Here is a 21,888-nt window from a genome sequence, read left to right on the forward strand (position 1 = left end):
CACAGCTACACACCAGCCCAGCTACACACCAGCCCAGCTACACACCAGCACACACCAGCCCAGCTACACACCAGCACAGCTACACACCAGCACAGCACTGCTAAACACCACCCCAACACAGTGGAGAAGTCTATACTGTCTAATATTCTGGTTTTAGTCATTATACTGGAGTGTTAGAATACTCTTGGTTGATGCCCGCACACACACCTTTCAGGATCTGGTATTGGAACAGCGCTATCTTGAGGAGAGGAGATGATGCTCCTGTCACCATGGTGATGGATGATGCCCAGTCCTCAGTCTCTAAGAGGCTCAGTTTTAATCCCATAAGAACACAGGCTGCTCATCTGCAGAGGAGTGTGTGTGTGTGTGTGTGTGTGCGAGCGCGTGTGTGAGAGAATGAGTGAAGTATGGTAACAGAAGCATCATCACCTCTCTAGGCAGCTGTGGCAGCTATTATGAGAGGCAGGCAGTGCCAGGATAGGGAATCAACTGCAGCTTGGAGGCTGGAGGTAGGAAGCTGGAGAAAAGAGGCTGGAGGTAGGAGGCTGGAGAAAAGAGGCTGGAGGTAGGAGGCTGGAGAAAAGAGGCTGGAGGTAGGAAGCTGGAGAAAAGAGGCTGGAGGTAGGAAGCTGGAGAAAAGAGGCTGGAGGTAGGAAGCTGGAGAAAAGAGGCTGGAGGTAGGAGGCTGGAGAAAAGAGGATATAGGCTGGAGAGAAGAGGCTGGAGGAACGAGGCTGGAGAAAGGGGATATAGGCTGGAGAGAAGAGGCTGGAGGAAGGAGGCTGGAGAAAGGGGATATAGGCTGGAGAGAAGAGGCTGGAGGAAGGAGGCTGGAGAAAGGAGGCTGGAGAGAAGAGGCTGGAGGAAGGAGGCTGGAGAAAGGGGATATAGGCTGGAGAGAAGAGGCTGGAGGAAGGAGGCTGGAGAGAAGAGGCTGGAGGAAGGAGGCTGGAGGAAGGAGGCTGGAGAGAAGAGGCTGGAGGAAGGAGGCTGGAGAGAAGAGGCTGGAGGAAGGGGATATAGGGGAGCTGAAACTGTCGGTAGGAGCTTCGGAAGCCCACCATTCCAGAGAGCAGCCGAACCACAAGCATCTCACCCAGCCTGAGTCTGGGGGGGATGTGGATTCATGTATCTCTGAATATTTGATAACAAACCAACCAGCTGGATACAGGATCACCACTGGGTGTCAACATGGCTGAGGAGAGCGAAAACCTAGCCTGCCAAAGCAGCCTGCCAAAGCAGCCTGCCAAAGCAGCCTGCCAAAGCAGCCTGGCAAAGCAGCCTGGCAAAGCAGCCTGGCAAGGCTTGGCCACGCTCTGCAACACTTGCTAGACTAGGATAGCATGTCAAAACCGAAATGTCTCAATATGGCTGTTCACGCACACAACTCGGATCTGTAGACAGTCTTCCAGTCTGTAAAGACACTCTGTTCACAGGTCTACCGGCAGTGGCCTACAACATTAGCCAGCTTCTGTGATTGAGATGTTATTGTTGCACTGTATTTGAAGCAATTGAGATGTTGTTGTTGACTGGTAGTCAACTGTTTAGTTAATCATGCCTGGTAGCTGAGATGTTGTTGTTGACTGGTAGTCAACTGTTTAGTCATGCCTGGTAGCTGAGATGTTGTTGTTGACTGGTAGTCAACTGTTTTGTTAATCATGCCTGGTAGCTGAGATGTGGTTGTTGACTGGTAGTCAACTGTTTTGTTAATCATGCCGGGTAGCTGAGATGTTGTTGCTTCGTGATGTGGCCTCAACATACAGATCCTTCCCTTTCAGACTAGACAGAGAGACACGGATGGGGTAACTAACTTAACTTCACATTTAACATTTTACACTGTTTGTTATCTCATGTACATTACTATTTCACTTGCTTTATCGTTTGCATGTTTCTACTACTGTTAGTTACATGTTTATATTCTTCATATGTTAATATGTTCAAATTGTTCACATGTTTATTATTTGTCCATAGCGTTTGATCTTTTTGTTCATTATTTTATTTTTTTCTCTATATTTTACTGCAGATGTAACATCCCCATTTCCCTGGCTGGGGATCAATAAAGTGTTCTGTCATCTTATCTTCCTAGACTGCCCCTGGACAGAGGCATGTATTCTGAGCAGGACTGGAACAGTGTATTCGGCAGTACTTAAGCACAGCCCCTCAGCTATGATGCACCTGTCTGTTGTCTGTGTGGACGATAGATCTGTCAGTGGATGAAGCACCTGGGAGAGGTGCTGGAGGTAGGCTGTTAAGTGAATGTGCATGTCGACCAAAGCCTATTCTGACAAACTGCTGAAACATCACCTGTCAGCTGTAGGTACCAGCGTGTTTTCATCATGCAGATATTCAGGCGTCTGATTGGTAGTGCTTAGCGAATGGCAGGCAGGGTCGAGCTAACAGCACTGCCACGCCTCAGCGGTCATATGTACATGTGATGGAATTCAAATGAATGTGAACGCAGAATAGACCAGAAGGCAAAGAGTCCTTTAACAAGTTTTACACTTCCTCTTCCTTTTTAAATCTTGTTCATCCCCTTTTCGTTTCAAACACAGTCACATAAACACACACAGTCACACGTGCACACGCACGCACACACACACAGTCACACACACACACACAGAGTTGCTCTGCATCCTGTTGTCCTCACTCATACGGCTAACTGCCAATCAAACTCAGGTTGTCATGGTAACAGGGCGAAAACACACATCGCAGATTTGTTTTCCCAGCATGCCCCGAGGCAATCAGGGCCAGGGGTGATCTGTGCTCGGTTTAAAAGGCCTGTAGGGCAACAGGCTTTCATCTGGCCTGCCTGGAGCCTGCCACATAGCCACGCATTTCAAAATGTTAATTTCACACCACAAGCATTTTCTATACTCACTGAGTGTTTATAAAGGTCCACTCACAGGAGCATAGGGACCTAAAAACACTTCTGGTTTTAAATGAACACTTAGAAAATTCGCTGTCCAGCCACAACCACAGTTCCGTGATTCTCTGGAACATTTCTAAGTGCCATCTGTGTGTGTGTGTGTGTGTGTGTGTGCGTGTGTGTGGATCAAAAGTGTGTGTATGTAATTTTAGCGACTTCTCCACAGGTTCCAGTAATAGTTCTTTCCTCTCAGACCTACAGGTGTGTTTGACCTGTGCCAAGTGAAAAACACACACAAAAAGTCAAACCCACACAACACATGTGCACACAGTCTCAATGTAGAAACGTTTTTACTTATAAAGGAAATCATTGAGGACCCTTCACTCTGCCTCCAACTGTGTGTCTCTCGGAGGCCTTAGTGCACATGCAGGCATGGGAGGGCCCACAACATAGAGAGGGAGGGAAGGAAGGAAGGAAGGGAGAGAGTGTGGAGAGTGAAAGGGAGGAAAAGAATGAGAGAGAGAGAGAGAGAGAGAGAGAGAGAGAGAGAGAGAGATAGAGAGAAAAAGTGAGGTAAAGAGAGAGGGAGGGCCCAGTTTTCCATTAGGTCAGTGAGAACTGCTCAATGTGTGCCTGCTCATCTATAGATCCTTCTGTGATCCCCACAAAACATGTCCAATATGAAACCTACTGAACTGAATGGACAGCATGTTGGGAGGAGATTGATTCAGACCAGCATGTAGACATCTCTCCATCTCCTCTCCCTGTCTCCCCCTCTCTCCTTTCCCTGTCTCCCTCCCTCCCCTTTCCTCTCCATGTCTCCCCCTCTCTCCTCTCTCCTCTCCCCCTCTCTCCTCTCTCCTCTCCCCCTCTCTCCTCTCCCCTCTCCCCCTCTCTCCTCTCCCCCTCTCCGTCTCCACGCCCGCTCCCTCTGGTCTCATCTCCTTTCTTCCATCCTCTTTGTCTCTCAGCATGTCCGACTCTCTCCACCACTCCCTCCATCCCGCCACCTCTCCCCTCAGTGTGTTCAGTGTTAATTGGTTTTATGTTAATGAGGTGGAGTCACGACCAGCCAATCAGAGGTCAGGTGGAATAATCCCAGTTGGAGTGTAACCACGGCGACGCAGTATCAACAGCTGCCCGGTATTGATCAACAGATCAGCTTCCTCCCTTCAGGAGTGAGGTCATTCCCTGGGGCGGGGTGGGGCCAGGCCAGATGTTCTTTTTGTGAATGTGTGTGAGTGTGCATTCACATCTTTGATGTTCCCCTGGCTGCCGGCTTTGTTCTGATGTGAGACTGGTGGCACAGCAGGACAGCACAGTGACACACACGCTGGCAACACCAGCTGTTAGCTCTGGCTGGGCTGGCCGTACACACACGCATGCACACACACACACACAAACAGGCTGTGATCGGGAGGGAAGCGATGTCACACCATCCTCCCAGCTGCTAAACGTCAGCCTCCTCTCTTGCTCTTCTCTCTTCTTCACTCAATTCCTAGCCCCCTCCTCTCTCTCTCTCTCTGTCTCTCTCTCTGTCTCTCTCCTCTCCCTTCTCCTTTCCTCTCCTTAAATTGCTGTGTCTCCAAAACCTTTTCTATTCTTTACAGTCCTTGTACCTCGTCCTCCTCCCCTCTCTCCCCTCTCTTCATCTCTCCTCTACAACATACTGTATGCCTCCACTCAACCTGTGATCTCTCTCACACACACACAATCTCACAGAAACACACACTGACACACACACACACACACTCCAACAAACACACACTCTCCCAAAAACGTGGTTTCTTTTAAAGACCAGGGTCTTCAACTGATTCATTGAAAGATTTGGCGTTAAAGTTCACTGCCGTCCATATCAATGTGAACTACATGAATCATTGACAACCTGTTTTAATACGACCACGTCTCCCCTGCTCTTTATCTCTCTGACTCACAAGCCCTGGTCTGCCCCTTCAACCTTTCACTCACACTAATATTCCCTCTCCACATGCAAAATATGTTGTTAAACACACATGTACGGACACACACACACACACACCCTCGCTCATGCCTAAGTGTGTCTCTCTCCAGAGGTAATAGTCCACCTCAATGGGCAGAGGGGGAAATTGTTCAGCTGTTCCTTTAGAGGCATCAAACACACACACACACACAAACACGCACATATTTGCACTTCCTCTTTCTTAGTGTGTGTGTCATGACATAACTCTGTAAACAGTAGGAGTGTTTGAGAGACAAACACAAAAAGGCATTGACAGTAAATATTTATTTTGCTCCTAAATCGGAAAACGGAATATGCTCTGCTGCTGTGCTCATTTTTTTAGGAATGTATGCAGTGGTTAGTGCTGGGGTTGGGGCTGGGGCTGGTGTTGGGGCTGGGGTTGGGGCTGGAGTTGGGGTGGGGCTCGGGCTGTGTCTGGGGTTGGGGCTGGTTTGGGGCTGGTGCTGGGCTGGGGTTTGTGCTGGGGCTGGGATTGGGGCTGTGTCTGCGGTTGGGGCTGGGGTTGGGGTTGGGGCTGTGTCTGCGGTTGGGGCTGGGGTTGGGGTTGGGGCTGGGGTTTGGGTTGGTGCTAGATTTGGCTCCCTGGAGCTGGGGGCTGATGCTGGACTGCAGTGTGTGGCTCATATGCTGTCTCTCCCAGCTCCTACAGCCACAGCGTGGTAGCCAACTGGAGGGTCCTCACTCTCCCCTCGCCCCCCAACAACTAAAACAATTTCTGGCCACAGGGCAGACACAGCAGGAAGCTGCGCAGTCAGAGGACCACTCTCATCCAATCACACAGCAGGAAATGGGCCACGGCCAATCAGACATGGTAAATGTTGTCAGACCTACCGTTGATACACTCGTAAACATCACAGCATCGTCCTGGGGACCCGTCGCCGCGGGAGACCACTTGGGGGGTGCTCCCCGCCGTGCACTGGGGAAAGCTGCAGAGACCTGGTAAACACTCACACCTGGGGGCAGAGAGGAGAGGGGTTACACACGCTCTCTCACACACACACACTCATATTGTCTCTCTCTCTCTCTCTCTCTCTCTCTCTCTCTCTCTCTCTCTCTCTCGCTCTCTGACAGACAGGCAGGTTACCTGGTGGGCAGGGTGCAGCAGCCGTCGGCCGTCAGACGGACTTGGGTCTCGTAGCTGTCGGGAGGACACTCCCCCTGCTGGGCTGGAGGACACTCTACAGTGCTGCAGTCCACGCTGAACACTGGGGAGCAAAACCAGCACGCTTGCGTGAGAGGGAGGGTGTATGTGTGTGTGTGTGTGGGGGGAGAGAGAGCGCACGAGTGTGTATGAGTGTGTGAGAGAGTGTGTACGTGTGTGTGTGGGGGGGAGAGAGAGTATGAGTGTGTATGAGAGATAGTGTGTGTATCTGTGTGGGAGAGAGAGAGAGAGAGAGTATGTGCCCTTGGTGCTCTCTCACCTGGCTTGCACTCGTACAGGTCGCAGCACTCCCCAGGCTTGCCGGAGCCCTTGGACACCAGGATGTTGAGGTACCCCGGCTGGCACACCTTCCTGAGGCAGCCGGCGGGGCTGCACACACACCTGCTGGGGAGCGGGCAGCACTCCCCTGGGGGCGCGTAGCCCTCGATCAGCACCGAGTCCTCGGGACAGCGGGGGGAGAACTGGACCTCGCAGCGCGCCTTGGAGCAGTCTGGACGCTCCTCTGGAGAGAGAGGGGAGGAGGGACAGAGAGTGGGGAGGAGGGACAGAGAGAGGGGAGGAGGGAGAGAGAGAGGGGAGGAGGGACAGAGAGAGGGGAGGAGGGAGAGAGAGAGAGGGGAGGAGGGAGAGGAGAGAGGGGAGGAGGGAGAGAGAGAGAGGGGAGGAGGGAGAGGAGAGAGAGGGGAGTGGAGGAGAGAGAGAGGGGAGGAGGGAGAGCGAGAGGGGAGGAGGGAGAGCGAGAGGGGAGGAGGGAGAGGAGAGAGAGGGGAGTGGAGGAGAGAGAGAGGGGAGGAGGGAGAGCGAGAGGGGAGGAGGGAGAGCGAGAGGGGAGGAGAGTGAGATGGAGAAGGAGAGGAGAGATGGGGAGGAGAGTAGGAGATAGACAGAAAAGCTCATTAGCATATTGTACATGAACTGTACCATACAGTATTAATGTACAACTGGAGCTAAAACCAGAGGGAGTCTTCCATAATGAACAAACACTGCTGATTATTTAGAGCTCAGCCTCACCAGTCTAATGTGTGTGTGTGTGTGTGTGTGTGTGTGCGTGTGTGTGCGCGTGTGTATGTGTGTGTGCTTGTCTGAGCTGTCAATCACATCATTCGGTCTCATGATCATTCAGGTCAGATTTATCAGAAAACCATCGGCTTGTATGTCTCAACATCCCAGCCTCTACAGCCTGAGGGCTGTGCGTGTGCGTGTGTGTGTGTGCGTGTGTGTGTGTGTGTGTGTGTGTGTGTGTGCGTGTGTGTGTGTGTGTGTGTGTGTGCATGTGTGGTTTGGAAGGGTGTGGCAGGCAGAGCACTTGACACTGATGTGAACAAAGATGAACGGAAAATGTCAACTGGTGGAATCGCAGAACACACACATACACGCGCACACACAGACAAACAAAGACACACGCACACACAGACAGACAGCCCAGTATACGGTCCATGATCTCTAACTGCTACGAGACAGACGATACAGAGAGGGCTGTGTGATAACATTATGACGTTAGCTTTGTAATGACTCTCTGATTGAAGCCTGGAGTCATTAGCAGCGGAACAACAGGAGTGAGTGTGTGTGTGCGTCCATATGTCTGTGTGTGTCTGTGTGTGTGTGTGTTGTGATAGCTATGCATGTCTATGCGATACAGGGAGATTGGCAGCAGTGCAGCAGGCTGCTGGTAGATAAGCACACTCATACTCTCTCTCCCCCCACACACACACACATGTGTCTCTTTAACTAGAAACACACACAACAAACCGTTGTTTCGCAGAGAAATCATGTTATCTTTCCCACTTTGAAAAGAACATCAGAAGTACTAAATAGATTCATTATTTGTGCATGTGTGCGTGTGTGTGTGCATGCGTGTGTGTGTGTGTGTGTGTGTGTGTGTGTGCGTGAGGGATGTCTATGATGTCTGATGAGCAGAAAGAGGTAAAATGGGATCAGAGGAGGATAATCATATCTAATGGATGGCAGACGAGTAGCACAAAGCGTGGACACACACACACACACACACACACACGAGTGTCCTTAGCTGTAACACACAGCCGCACTGTAAAAGCATAAGAGAATGGAACAGAGAAGACCATTATCACCGAAAGAAAGTGTTCCGTGAAGGCTTGATTTCCGTGTTTAAGTGCAGTCTTCCAGCCCGCCCTTTTACGCGTGTGAAGACAGTCAGCAGCACAAACTACCTGCTCTTTCTGTGCGTGCCATCAGGAGTGCATAACCCCAGCAGCATGGCACTCTCCCTGTCCCTGCAGGATCCAATATTTACTGCTAAAATCATGTTTGAAGCGATGGGAACACGGCGATGCTGCAGTTCGATGTATCAGAGTTAGGAGGCTGTGGGGATCCGAGTGTTTCACTCCAAATGGGCTTTTCAGAAGCAGAATCTTCCTTAAAAGCAAAGACGTATCTCAGACCAGGTCTCTGTTCTTTAAAAAGCCATCATTCACACCAGACAGCTAACACACACACCTGGCCGCTCTCTCTCAAGCACACACACACTCAAACCCAGACACACACACATTCTTGCTCTCTTGTGGAAATGTGTTCTACAGCATCAGCAGTAAAAGAACAGAGCTCTTGTCACATTAGTGTCCCTTCTCTACACCTCCCTAAGGTTTTAAAGAGCAGAACAGTCAGTGCAGTCACACATTCACACGCTAACGCACTCACACACACACACACTTACACATTTTGCCATTTATCGGTTGTTTCTTTATTTTATTTATTTGTTGTTGTTTAAGTGTGGCCAATGTCTCTAACACAGAGATATAGAGGGTGGGAGGGGGGGGGGGTAAAGGGAGAGGAGAGGACATAAAAAGGAGAGGATTAAATACAAATAGAGGAAAAGAACAACTAAAAAACAACAACAGGTGTAGCTAGCTAGACTAACAACATCACACCTCTCCTAACCTCACCTGAAACCTGCTCCAAAAATATGCAGTTTTCACGCATACACAAACCCACACACAAAAAATACAAGCACACACACAGATAGAGACACAACCTTTTCAGAGTCGCAGGCCCCCCGGGATAAACAAACCTCTAAAAGCTGCATCAGAATATAAGACTATGAAAACAGAGGCACCAGTTCATTATAGCGACGTCTGAGCAGGACAGATAAACATGCTCTATCACACACCAGGCGCACACACACACAGCGTTTAAATTCCCAAGTGAAATTCATAAGCTAAATACAACGTACAGAGCATTTCCAACACGTGGACACGACAGAGAATCCTATGCCCCTGAGACACAGTGACATCAGCAGAGACAAGAAGAGGTGTGTCTACCAAGGGGATCACAGAGAGGGCTGCAGACACAGCTCGCTGCCCTACACAGACGTGACATGTCTGTCTGTTTTATAACTGTCTGTCTGTCTGTCGTCTGTCTGTCTGTTTTATAACTGTCTGTCTGTCTGTTTTATAACTGTCTGTCTGTCTGTCTGTCGGTCTGTCTGTGTCCCTCCCTCCTCCAGCCCTCCTCCATCGCACCACGCGTTTCTCAATTCGGTATAAAAATACGTAGGCTCTGGAACCCAAAGAGAACAGGAACTGAGAGCAGAGCCAGAAGGCCAATTAGGAGCAGGGTTCTAGATGATAGAACATCAGAACCTGTGCTAATGTTAGGGACAGCCCAGGGAATGCTAAAGAACTAAGAGGCACTGGACTGGATCAAATCAAATCAAAAGTTATTACTTTAGCCCTTTTCAAAAGTACACACAGTATTGTTACATATACATTTGTAACTGTATCCATTGTAATTGCGTTTTTTTATCGAGCTATTTAGTAATTATTTACTTTCCATACCAATAAACCACTGAAATTGAATTAAGAGCAAAGAGAGAAAATGCTCTTGAAAGAGAGAGTGGGGAAATGGTGACAGAGAAAGAGAGAAATAGGCAGAGAGAATGAAAGAGAATGTGAAAGAATCGAGTCAGAGAGACAAACATATATTGAGAGGCTCAGAGAAAGACAACGAGAGAGGGGAAGTGAGAGAGAGAGAGTGAGAGAGAGAGAGAGAGAGAGACTGAGTGACATGCAGAGGGGAAATGAGAGGGAGAGACTGAGTGAGAGACATACAGAGGGATCATGCTAAAGCGCTTGGTTTTCTGCTGTTCTATTTGCTCATATATCAACCCTCATCCCTAGCCTCAACCATGCGTGCAGTGTGTGCGTTTATCGGTGTGTGTGTGTGTGTGTAAGAGCGTCTGTGTGCCCATGTGTGTGTGTTGGATGACTGCAGAGGCGAGGGCACTGGAGGGAGACGAGGGGAAAACGAGGAAAGGAGAGACAGAGTGAGAGAAGGAGAGAAAGAGCGAGAGAAGGAGAGAAAGAGCGAGAGGAGGAGAGGCGATGGAAACGGCTGTAGGTTGAGTCGTTAACTCATCGCCTTCTCCTCCCGTCACCTTCTCCACACCTTCTCTCTCTCTCTCTCTGTCTGTCTCTCTCTGTCTCTCTCCCTCTCTCTCCCTCTCTCTCTCCCTCTCTCTCTCCCTCTCTCTCTACCTCTCTCCCTCTCTGTCTCTCTCTCTTTCTCTCTCTCTGTCTCTCTCTCTGTCTCTCTCCCTCTCTCTCTCTCTCTCTCTGTCTCTCTCTCTCCCTCTCTCTCTCTCTCTCTCTCTCTCTCTCTCTCTCTCTCTCTCTCTCTCTCTCTCTCTCTGTCTCTCTGTCTCTCTGTCTCTCTTCCTTCTATCCATATCTCTGATCCTAGTTCTCTGTCTTTCACCCCCTGCAACCTTCCTCTTCTTCTCCTCCCCATAGCTCCTCCCTCCATTCCTCCCCCCTCAAGCGGTTCTGTGGAGGTATAACTGTCCTTTGCCTCACTGTAGGAGCCAACATCTGCTGTGACAGTACAATATACCCTGCCACAATATATACAAGAACATACACACACACAGAAGTAGATGCCCTAAAACACACACATGCTCTCACTCTCTCACACACACCTGCTCTCACACACACACACACACACACACACACCTATAACACACCCCGTATTGTGTCCTCAAATGTAATATCAGCCCCCTGATTGTTGTTGATCCATTATGACCTCTTATCACTACGGCAACGGGTTTTTTTTCTCCCTGGTTTCTCTAGCAACCAGTTTGACAGCGTTTGGTTGCTGTCTCAATGTGTGTATAATATGCTGGTCTTCTCCTGGGGTGTATTCAGTGTGTGCATGTGTGTGTGTTGGGGGGGAGGTCATGATCCCCATATTTCTTTCATTTCATATTTCCAACATGTTGGCAAGGGAACAATTCCTACCTGCGTCATTAGAGCAAAACAAGCTAATTAACATATGCAAATAAGGATGTATTAGTTGGGGTAAATAGCAACTAAACATGCTGAACAAAAGTCATCCAGCTGTGTGTGTGTATACATTAGAGTGTGTGTGTATGTGTATGTGTGTGTGTGTGTGTGTGTGTGTAATGAATGGTATCCAAGGCTACATCGAGCAAGCCTCGGATTCAGAGCTGTGTGGAGTTGGAGAAAAAGCAGTCAACCAGACTAACAGTCTTATTGGCTAATCTGACAGCAGTCCGTAAGCCAGGATGACAGCCCCTCTACAGCACACAGCCTCCACTCTGCAATCCTCTCAACATAGACAGATAGGAATTAGCTTCTGAGAGGAAAAAAATAATTTCTGAGAGAAAAAAATATTCAAAGCCAGCTGATGACATTCACTGCCATCATTCTAATACCGCAGAAACTGAAATAGCACGTTCAACTTGGAAAACTGGCACTAAAACCTGGTGCAGTTGTCTCCTTGTATTTCTCTCTCTCTCCCTCTCCCTCTCTCTCTCACTCACCCTAACCCTCTCTCTTTCACTCCCCCCTCCCTCAATTTCTCTCTTTCTCTCTCTATCTCCGTCTCTGTCTCTCTGTCTCTGTCTGTCTCTGTTAGTGAGAGTCACGCCTGGCTGGGTATTTAAAGTGTGTTTACCCTCCAGGCCTGACTCCTGTCTCTGCCCCCCCCCCTCTTATCCTCTCCTCCCCCAACAGGTGAGAGCCCCCATCTCTGACCCCCACCCAGCCATGCTGACAACCTGGTGACAGGTTGAGAGAGAGAGAAAGAGAGAGAGAGTGAGGACAAGGGGGACAGAGAAAAAGAGAGATTGATGGGAAGCAAGAGAGAGAAAGAGAGAGACAGAAAAGGGGGATAGAATAGAGAGGGGGCAAGGGAGAGAAAGAGAAAGAGAGAAAGAGATCTGCCGTTCCCTGGCTCCTCGCCAGCTTAGACAGGATCAATCTGTCCCTCGCTCCAGTAGAGTCGCGCAAGTTTGCATGAATAAAACAGCCAGTCTCCTCCTCCTCTCATCTCTCTATCCTCTTACCCTCCTCTCCTCGTCACCCCCCCCTTATCCTCCCAGGTTCAACCTCCATCCCCTCCTTCTTCTCTCCTACATTTCTCCTTCTCCTCTCCTCCCCTCATCATCCCCCTCCTCTCTTCCCCTCCTCTCCTCCCCTCATCATCCCCCTCCTCCCCTCATCATCCCCCTCCTCTCCTCCCCTCCATTTCTCATCTGCACACTCTGCATATTATGGCGTCCTACAGGACAGCATTCCCAAGATGGCGACGGCAGCTCTCCTAAAGACTCCATTTCCCAGCATCCCCCTGTGGCTGCGGCTCACCGATGCAAGGATTTGGAACGATCAGGCCAGCCACACCTGAAGCCTCGGGGACTTAACGAGCCATCGAGGCAGAAGTGAACCGCCAGTCTCAGAAGCCAGCTGGACGAAGGCTCCGGGGGGGGCCGGGGAGGGCTCTGCGGGGCCTCCAAAGCGAGGCCATATTGATTCCCTCTTCCCTCCCTGCACTCTGCCTCATCTCTGCTGCGCTCTTTCTGCCTCTCTTCTCGCTATCTCCTGTCCTCTCCTTCTCCCTCTGCTCTCTTATTTCCTCTCCTCTCTTCTTTCCACCCAGTATATAATGCTTCCACATCTGCAAGAGGGCAGACTGACATTTGCTTGATGGTCCTGGAATTGACCTGTAGCCATCGTGTGTGTGTGTGGGCAGTCTGCAGTCAGACGTGAGTATTGGTGAGTCAGTTCTCAACTGTAGTGGCTGTCTGCACAGTGGGGATCCATTGGCATGCGTATGATGTTGCATTAGACTGGGAAACAAAATGAGCGATTTCACTTACAGGCAGCAAGCAGCTCCAGCTCTAAAAGTGAAGTTGTACAAGACAGATACACACACCCACAACCACACACATGTACACAAACACGCAGATGCACACATTTAATGTTATTTTTCTGAACATAGACAGGTTTCCTGTTGTTGCAATGTAAAAGGAACAACATGTTGATTTAATTGTCTGCACCAGACTTCTCTTCTCTCTCTCTTTCTTTTCTTTGACTCTCTCTTGCTCTATCTCTCTCTGTGTATTTTCCTCTGAAGGAGAAATAAGATTAACATGGTTTCAAAACTAAATTCCACAGAGGATTAACAGGCACTGATGGAGAGAAAGAGAGAGAGAAAACCAAGTGAGAGGAAAGAAAGAGAAAAAGAGAGAGGAGGGAGGGAAAGAGAAGGAAAGCACAAGAGGCAGTGAAAAAGAGCGTGAAGATGATAGGGTGAGGGTGATGGTGTTCAGAGGATGAGGAGGGGAGGGAGAGTGGGTGAGGTGGTGAAGGGATGAGGGTGAGCAGGTGAGGGTGAGCGGGTGAGGTGGTGAAGGGATGAGGGTGAGCGGGTGAGGTGGTGAAGGGATGAGGGTGAGCAGGTGAGGGTGAGCGGGTGAGAGTGAGTGGGTGAGGGGGTGAGACGGTAGGGGTGAGCGGGTGAGAGGATGGGGGGGTGAGAGGATGGGGGGTGATTGGGTGAGAGTGAGTGGGTGACAGTGAGTGGGTGAGAGGATGGGGATGAGCAGATGAGGGTGAGCGAGTGAGAGGGTGGGGGAAGCAGGTGTGGCTTTCTTTAGTATAATTCGGTGTGATAGAAGCACTACGGTATCGATGTTGACTGATCTACACAGCTAACCTCTAGACTGTGCATAGCTGGGTTCATACCAGCCGTCAAACATTGTAAAACACAAAGATCCAGCCGGACAATGTGCAACTCAAGCAGCAACAGGCTAGGAAAAGACCTTGAGATTCAACTGTGAGCAGAATGGTAACACCATCATATTGAACTACAGAAAAACGACAGATACAGAAGCACTTTGGATTTATTTCAGGACGGATACGATAGAATACAAGCGTCTGAACACATTTCTCAAAGTGCTTCTTGTTCCAACCAGGGCACTTACAGACGTTTGGAAAATATATTGTGCTGGTGAGGGGGTGTGAGGGAGGATGGGGTTGTCCTGGCAGCCAATACACACGGTAGCTGAAGCAATGTTACAGTAAGACCGTCAGAGAAAGAGGAGAGACAGTAATTGAGGTTAGAACACCCTCACTGTACAGGTGAAGCTACAAACAAACACACACACACACAGGTTTTTCCAAGCTTTTATGAGACCGAGACAGAACTCAGAGATAAGGCTCTAGTCTGGCTGTCTGGTTTTCAACATACAGGCAGTCTGTCAGACAGGGATATCTCTGCTATCACATCTGATCTGATCAACTCATACTTCCTTCAGCTCAGTTTTTTAACAATTGTAGCCACTGTCTCCCACACACACACACACACACACACACGTACACACGCTCACACACAGGCACAAGTATACGCACGCACACACACACAAACACAGGTACACAAACACGCACACACACAAACACAGGTACACAAACATGCACACACAGGCACACACTCACCCTTTACTTTCCATTTCTAAAGCTGCACCACCTCCACCCCCTCCTAACACCTGTCGTCTCCCCCTCTCCTCTGTCCTCTCCTCATCCTCCCCTGCCACCACTTGTCCTGGTTGCCCTCGACAACCGTCTGCATCCTCCTGCTGCCTCGCCAACAGCCTGTGTTCCTCCTGTGTGTGTGTGTGTGTGTGTGTGTGCATGTGTGTGTGCGTGTGTGCATGTGCATGAATATGTAATTGTGTGTGTGAGCTTGTGAGAGAAAAGAAGGTAAGAGGCTAATTGACCAACCAGGCAGAACAGCCAATATATATAGCAGCATTCTTCCAGTACCAGTCAGCAAGCCAACCTGCCAGCTTGCCAGCCAGCCAACCAGCAGGGATGGTGATTTTTCTGTGTGTCGTTAGAGGTTGCGGCAGAGCAGCTGGACACAGGATCCATGCAGTCCCATATGAGAAGGAGACAGTGTGTGTGTGTGTGTGTGACAGTGTGTGTGTGACAGTGTGTGTGTGACAGTGTGTGTGTGTGTGTGTGTGTGTGTGAGTGCATGTCCTGGCTTCGTTGCATGTAAGCAATGCTTCTACTAACAGTGTGCCTTCAGTTCCGTTGAATAAAAAGCCTGAGGTTCAGGTGTGTGTGTCTGTGTGTAATGAGGCTGTCTAGCAGGTCTGACAGGGGTGAAAGGTCACCAATTACGGATGCAATCTCTCTCTTGCAGCCTTCATACACTTCTACACAACCTTATCTTAGAGTCATGGTCATGACCTTGACATGAGGAGATATGACCTTGGGCAGATGTGAGGTGAAATGTTCCAGTAGTCTACCAGGTCAAAGAAGCTCCATCAGGTTACGTACACGTTTAACTGTCCAAATCAGACTAGCCTTCACCCATCCATCCATCTGTCCGTCTTCCTCTTCTCTCCTCCCTTCCCTCTTCCGCCTATCCTCCTCCCATCGTGTCATCCTGAAGGGAGTGTTATCTCAGTGCAGACACACAGCTACCAATCCCCACAGAGTCATCTGTCTCTCTTACATCTTTCACTCCCTCCCATCCTCCTTCCCTCCATCGCTGTACCTTACGGCTTTCTCCCTCCCATCCTCCTTCCCTCCATCGCTGTACCTTACGGCTTTCTCCCTCCCTGGCCGTTCTCTACCTCACGTCTCCTCCTCCCCTCATGTTCTCTCTCTCTCTTCCTGGCATCTCTACCTCTCCCCAGGCTGCTTGCTGTTCTGAACACTTATACACACGCAGGCCATAAAACCATAAAACCATCTTGTCTTGTGAATTAATCATATCAATAAAAACCAGCAAGTGGCTCGTAGAGATGGATCAGCTGATATCCAGTCTACAAGCTCCCCGACTGCTGGCTCTCTTCCTTGCTCCCTCGCTCCTACACATGCTCTCTCTCTCTCTCTCTCTCTCTCTCTCTCTCTCTCTCTCTCTCTCTCTCTCTCTCTCTCTCTCTCTCTCTCTCTCTCCCTCCTCTCCTAGGTTCATCTCTCCATTTTTCCTCCATATTGCTCTGGTTCTCTCTCGAATGGAGGGGAAAGAAAAATAGAGAGAAGAGAAGTGTAGGAAAGCAGACGGTGAAGAGAGAATAGAGAGAAGAGAAAAGAGCAATAGATGAGAGGAGAGAGTGAGGAGAGGACAGGAGACATTGACAGATAAACAGACCTCCGACAGGTTCGTCTATCACCCGTCCTGATCCTTGGGAACACGTCTAGATGACTGACAACAGGGAACACATGCAACTACACCCTGTCACACACCCCTCTGGACCGCTAACACACGCTAAAATGCTACTGCTACAATACACGCTCACACTCAGACTGTTGTGAAAGTTAAACTCTTTACCAAGAGCAGCACATTGCTGCCTTGCCGCTCAGCTACCCAGGGGGAGATGCTGCTGACAACCTGTGAACTGCGGTAACCGTCAGAGATAAATGTCATGATCACATCTAGACACCAGCATGGAACATCCTGACACGATGTTGATCCAGACATACTGCTGTGTGTGTGTGTGGGGGTGTGTGGGTAGGTGTGTGCGTGACATGTGAGTGTCTATGCGTGTGTGTGTGTGTGTGTGTGTATGTGTGTGTGTGGGTGTGCCTGCAGGTGTGTGTCTACAGTAGGTGTGAGTGCGTTCCTGTGTATGTGCATGCAGGTTTGTGTCTACGTGTGTGTGTGTGTGTGTGTGTGTGTGTGTGTGTGCATGCGGGTCAGTAGACATTCACAGAGGTGCTATCAAAAGAGACTCATCCTGTTATGTTCTCCACACCTCCATCTTAGATACGCGCCACTCCTGACTATAACGAAAACATATTATAAGTGCTCTATAATTACACACAAACACATTTTCAGCTTGTGGCTATCAAAGATTTTTGATGTTACATTTTCTGTAGTTAGGGCTGCTTTCCAATGAGAGGGACCCAAGTGAATGAAAGAAAAATACACCCGTTTTTAATGCGATGTTATGGGTGTTGCATGTATAGTATTTCTGTGAGCGTAAGTGTGGTGGTGAGTGGGGCTTAGAGGAAGTCTGTGTCTGAATGAGGCTGTGTGAGCCAGGATTTCACCAGAGGGAGAGGCAGGGATAAGAGGATCTGCACATTCCAGACTGGAGTCTAAACATGTCCTCCTGCACCTCAGGAATCTGGACCGCAGCCTGTTACATAATACATTAGCCATTAGCTATTAGTACTGGGACATTCATATAAAGTAGCATTAGTTTTTAGCAATGGGGCATTCATATCCAGTAACATTAGCCATTAGCAATAGGACATTTGCATTCAGTAGCATTACCTATTACTACCGGGAAACTCGAATACAGTAGCATTAGCTATTGGAAGTGGAACATTCAGACATTCAAATACGGTAGCATTAGTCTTTAGCCATTAGTACTGGTGTGTTGTAGCAAACTCTGGACCACAGGCTCTGATAGCCCAATCCGTTTTTATGAGCATGTCAGATCAAATGTATACCCAACATTTGTTGTTAGCAACATGTCACATTGTTAACATCAGCTCTTATACAATTACACCATAAACAAATTTGATAAAAACGGCACATGCACACACACACACACACACAGCCACACACACAAACACACAGCAAGAGAGAACACACAAACACACTCTGGAAGAAAGCGAGGTAGCACAATAGAATGGACCGATGTGGAAGCTTTAGCTAATGCTCAGGAGACCTTTCAAGTGTTCTGAGAGATTGATTTCTCCAGACTTGGTTTATGTACTGTAGGAAAGGTGATCAATAATTTTATATTTCTCACCTGTCAGCTTTAACAGAAATATCACCATCATCATCATCATCGTCATCTTCATCCTCACTCACCACCTTGGGGACAAGGGGCTGTGAATTCTTATTGGAGCTTAAACCTCTCTGCAAACAGAAACATTTCCTGGTGCATGGGAGTATGGATAAGTAGGGTGAGTATAGAGAGGTTGGGTGAGGTAGGGCGAGGTAGGGTCAGTGTAGGGTGAGGTAAGTTGAGGTAGGGTCAGTGTAGGGTGAGGTAGGGTGAGTATAGAGGTAGGGTCAGTGTAGGGTGAGGTAGGGTGAGTATAGAGAGATAGGGTCAGTGTAGGGTGAGGTAGGGTCAGTGTAGGGTGAGGTAGGGTGAGTATAGAGAGATAGGGTCAGTGTAGGGTGAGGTAGGGTCAGTGTAGGGTGAGGTAGGGTGAGTATAGAGAGGTAGGGTCAGTGTAGGGTGAGGTAGGGTGAGTATAGAGAGGTAGGGTCAGTGTAGGGTGAGGTAGGGTGAGTATAGAGAGGTAGGGTCAGTGTAGGGTGAGGTAGGGTGAGTATAGAGGTAGGGTCAGTGTAGGGTGAGGTAGGGTGAGTATAGAGAGGTAGGGTCAGTGTAGGGTGAGGTAGGGTGAGTATAGAGAGGTAGGGTCAGTGTAGGGTGAGGTAGGGTCAGTATAGAGAGGTAGGGTCAGTGTAGGGTGAGGTAGGGTGAGTATAGAGAGATAGGGTCAGTGTAGGGTGAGGTAGGGTGAGTATAGAGAGGTAGGGTCAGTGTAGGGTGAGGTAGGGTGAGTATAGAGAGGTAGGGTCAGTGTAGGGTGAGGTAGGGTGAGTATAGAGAGGTAGGGTCAGTGTAGGGTGAGATAGGGTGAGTATAGAGAGGTAGGGTCAGTGTAGGGTGAGGTAGGGTCAGTGTAGGGTGATCACTTTCTAAGACAGTCAGTCTGAAGAAAGAAGTGTAGTCATTCCGAAACAAGGCTGTGGTCTTTGAGCCAATCACAACATCACATGACCACAACCACAGGATCTAAACAATCTGCTCAAGTCTTTACTAACTTCCTATTGTTTAAGACTTGAAGTCGAAGCCTTCTCTAAAACTGAACATAGAGGAGCTTTCAGACACTGCGTCTCTCTCAAACTTAATAACCCTCTTCAACACACACACATCCTCTACAGACAGATGAGGAAACACACACACGTTCATACACACATGATGGCTAGCTTCAACAGCAGCTAATCCAGACTGTCTCAAATAGACAGACCAGCATTAGACCGCCCTCCAATGAAAACAGCAGACTCTACAGGTGTTCTAACAGTCAGAGTTTGCCCGCTGCACGCACGCACGCACACACACACACACACGTACCCACACACAAGCACACTTGTGTGTGTAACAAAATAACATTATTATCATGAAAGAGCAGTGAGGCGCCCTGCGTTTACAGCAGCTAAACAAAGCTGGGCCTGCATGCCTGGTCATTACCAAGAGAGGAAAACACATTTTTGTGTGAAAGGCGTTTTGTTATCGTTACAAATGGCAGCAGCAACGAGCACCACGCATGAAAGAGGCTGGGAGTGATTCATCTTTATCAGCTCCAGACCCAACGCACCACACCCAAACACACACACACACACACACGCACACACACATATCCCAACCAAAACACACAGATATGTGTCCTGGAATTCAAAAAAGACAAACAACCTTAATCTCAATTGGGACAAACACAGTCTCTCACTTACACACAAACACCGGTTCAAGCCAGCAGCAGTATGGCACACGTGTTCCTATTTACTTCTACTCTCTTCTCCTTTCCTCTTTTCTCCTCAGTTTTACCCTTTCTTCTACTTCATCTTCTGCTTCTCTTCTCTCCTCGTCCCCATCCCTCTCCTCTCCTCATCCTGTCCAGCAGGCAACCTTCCTATTCCGTGGCCTAGAAACTTCCGCCTGACAGAACCTGCCAATAGCATCCACTGACCCCAGACTGACGACCAATCGCACAAGGCCATAGAGGGAAATCAACGAAGAGACAGGGGCATCCTGTACGTTTCTGTGTGTTTCTGTATGTGTCTGTGTATGTGAAAATCATTCAAAGGAAGCTGCAGCATCAGTGGAGATCTGAGGTAATTTGATTCGATTGCTCTTTGTTCCTGACACAAAGGACACTGGTGTTTGACTGGGCTGGACCTGGATGTACCTGTAGTAAGCCCACCAGGCAGATCTATAGGCCATTGACAGATACAAACAAACACACACACACTCACACACACGCACACACACAAAGCATCCCTGTCTGCCAGGGTTAACGGAAATGAAAAACAATGATTTGTTTTTTGACAATAATTAGTTTATAGTTATAAACTAAACAAACACATACACACACACACACACACACAGACACAAACAAAGTACAATATCTGGTCTGATCCAGTATAATATCTGGTCTGATGCAGTATAATATCTGGTCTGATGCAGTATAATATCTGGTCTGATACAGTATAATATCTGGTCTGATGCAGTATAATATCTGGTCTGATGCAGTATAATATCTGGTCTGATGCAGTATAATATCTGGTCTGATACAGTATAATATCTGGTCTGATACAGTATAATATCTGGTCTGATGCAGTATAATATCTGGTCTGATACAGTATAATATCTGGTCTGATACAGTATAACATCTGGTCTGATGCAGTATAATATGGGTCCAGTCACATTTATTTCCCCTGCCTGGCACAGTGTGTTTCACAGATCCAACATGAAGTAGCTCTGGAAACAAACATGTTGGTTTTGGCATCAACAGTCCAATCTCTCATTTCTTTCCTTGTTCTCTCTCTCTCCTCACCCTTTCACTGTCACGGTCATAGAGAGGGAGAGAGAGGGACACAGAAAGAAATAGGGAGGTAAAAAGAAAGAAATAGAGGAGAGAAAGAGCAAGAGACATAGAGATGGAAAAAGAAAGGGAGAGAGATAAAGGGAAAGATAAAGAGAGGGAGAAACATAAATAGAGAAAGAGACAGAGATGGAAAGAGAGGAAGAGAGAGAGACAGAGAAAGACAGAGAAAGAGAGACAGAGAAAGACAGAGAAAGACAGAGAAAGACAGAGAAAGACAGAAAAAGACAGAGAAAGACAGAGAAAGAGAAAGAGAGAGGGAGGAATGTCTGGTATTTCCTTTAATGTGCTCTGGCCTGGCTGGGTCAGAGGAGCAAGCGGCTGCACCCTGCACACACACTCCTCTACAACAACACATCCTCTCTCCCTCCTTCCTCCCCCCTCGTTCTTTCAGTTCAAGCCACTCTACCTCCCTGTCTTCCACTCTTCCTTCATCTCTTCTTCACTGTCACTGTCTCCCCTTTCTTCTTCTTTCCCTCTCTCAATCTTCTAAATGCCAGCGATAACAAAAGAGTTATTTTACTTTTATTTTTCGGTTGTTGTGGTGATTAACACAAACAAACACAACGCATATTGTAAACATGAGAGACTAAGTTAAGTCTAAGCAGTAGTGAAGCCACAGAGCTGTTACTATAATAAAGTAGTTAAAAGTGAACAAGTTGTGGTGTGGACTAATTCAAGCGGAGAACCTTGAACAGGCTGATTCTCTGAGGACCAGTCTCCGGCAGGGGCTCCAATGACGTCATTGTGAGATACACCAAGGTCAGAGGTCATAACACATAGCTATTTCAGATCTGTCCAATCGCAGCGCACGTCCTGCCCGCATCTACCCAATCACATCGCGTTAAGGTCTGTAGCAGAGATTATTTATGGTTTATTTGTTGAACATCCGTTCATACCAGCAGCAGAGCCTGAATTCCTGTCATTCCTCACAATCCTCACA

At 48.5% G+C, this 21,888-nt stretch overlaps 1 protein-coding gene across 2 annotated transcripts in view; it reads right to left on the bottom strand.

Annotated features, from left to right (window-relative positions):
• The window catches only part of crim1 (cysteine rich transmembrane BMP regulator 1 (chordin-like)), a 46,570-nt gene that overhangs the window by 14,671 nt on the left and 10,011 nt on the right, over positions 1-21,888 (bottom strand). For both annotated transcript variants that reach the window (XM_084679123.1, XM_084679114.1), the window contains exons 3-5: positions 6,287-6,529; positions 5,950-6,070; positions 5,697-5,818 (exon numbers count right to left, since the gene is read on the bottom strand). In XM_084679123.1, the coding sequence (XP_084535249.1) occupies positions 5,697-5,818; positions 5,950-6,070; positions 6,287-6,529 (486 nt within the window). The remainder of the gene's footprint in view (positions 1-5,696; positions 5,819-5,949; positions 6,071-6,286; positions 6,530-21,888) is intronic.

Source organism: Hypomesus nipponensis, chromosome 3, assembly GCF_054491055.1.
Source record: "Hypomesus nipponensis isolate SF chromosome 3, ASM5449105v1, whole genome shotgun sequence".
In the NCBI taxonomy this organism is placed as follows: Eukaryota; Metazoa; Chordata; class Actinopteri; order Osmeriformes; family Osmeridae; genus Hypomesus; species Hypomesus nipponensis.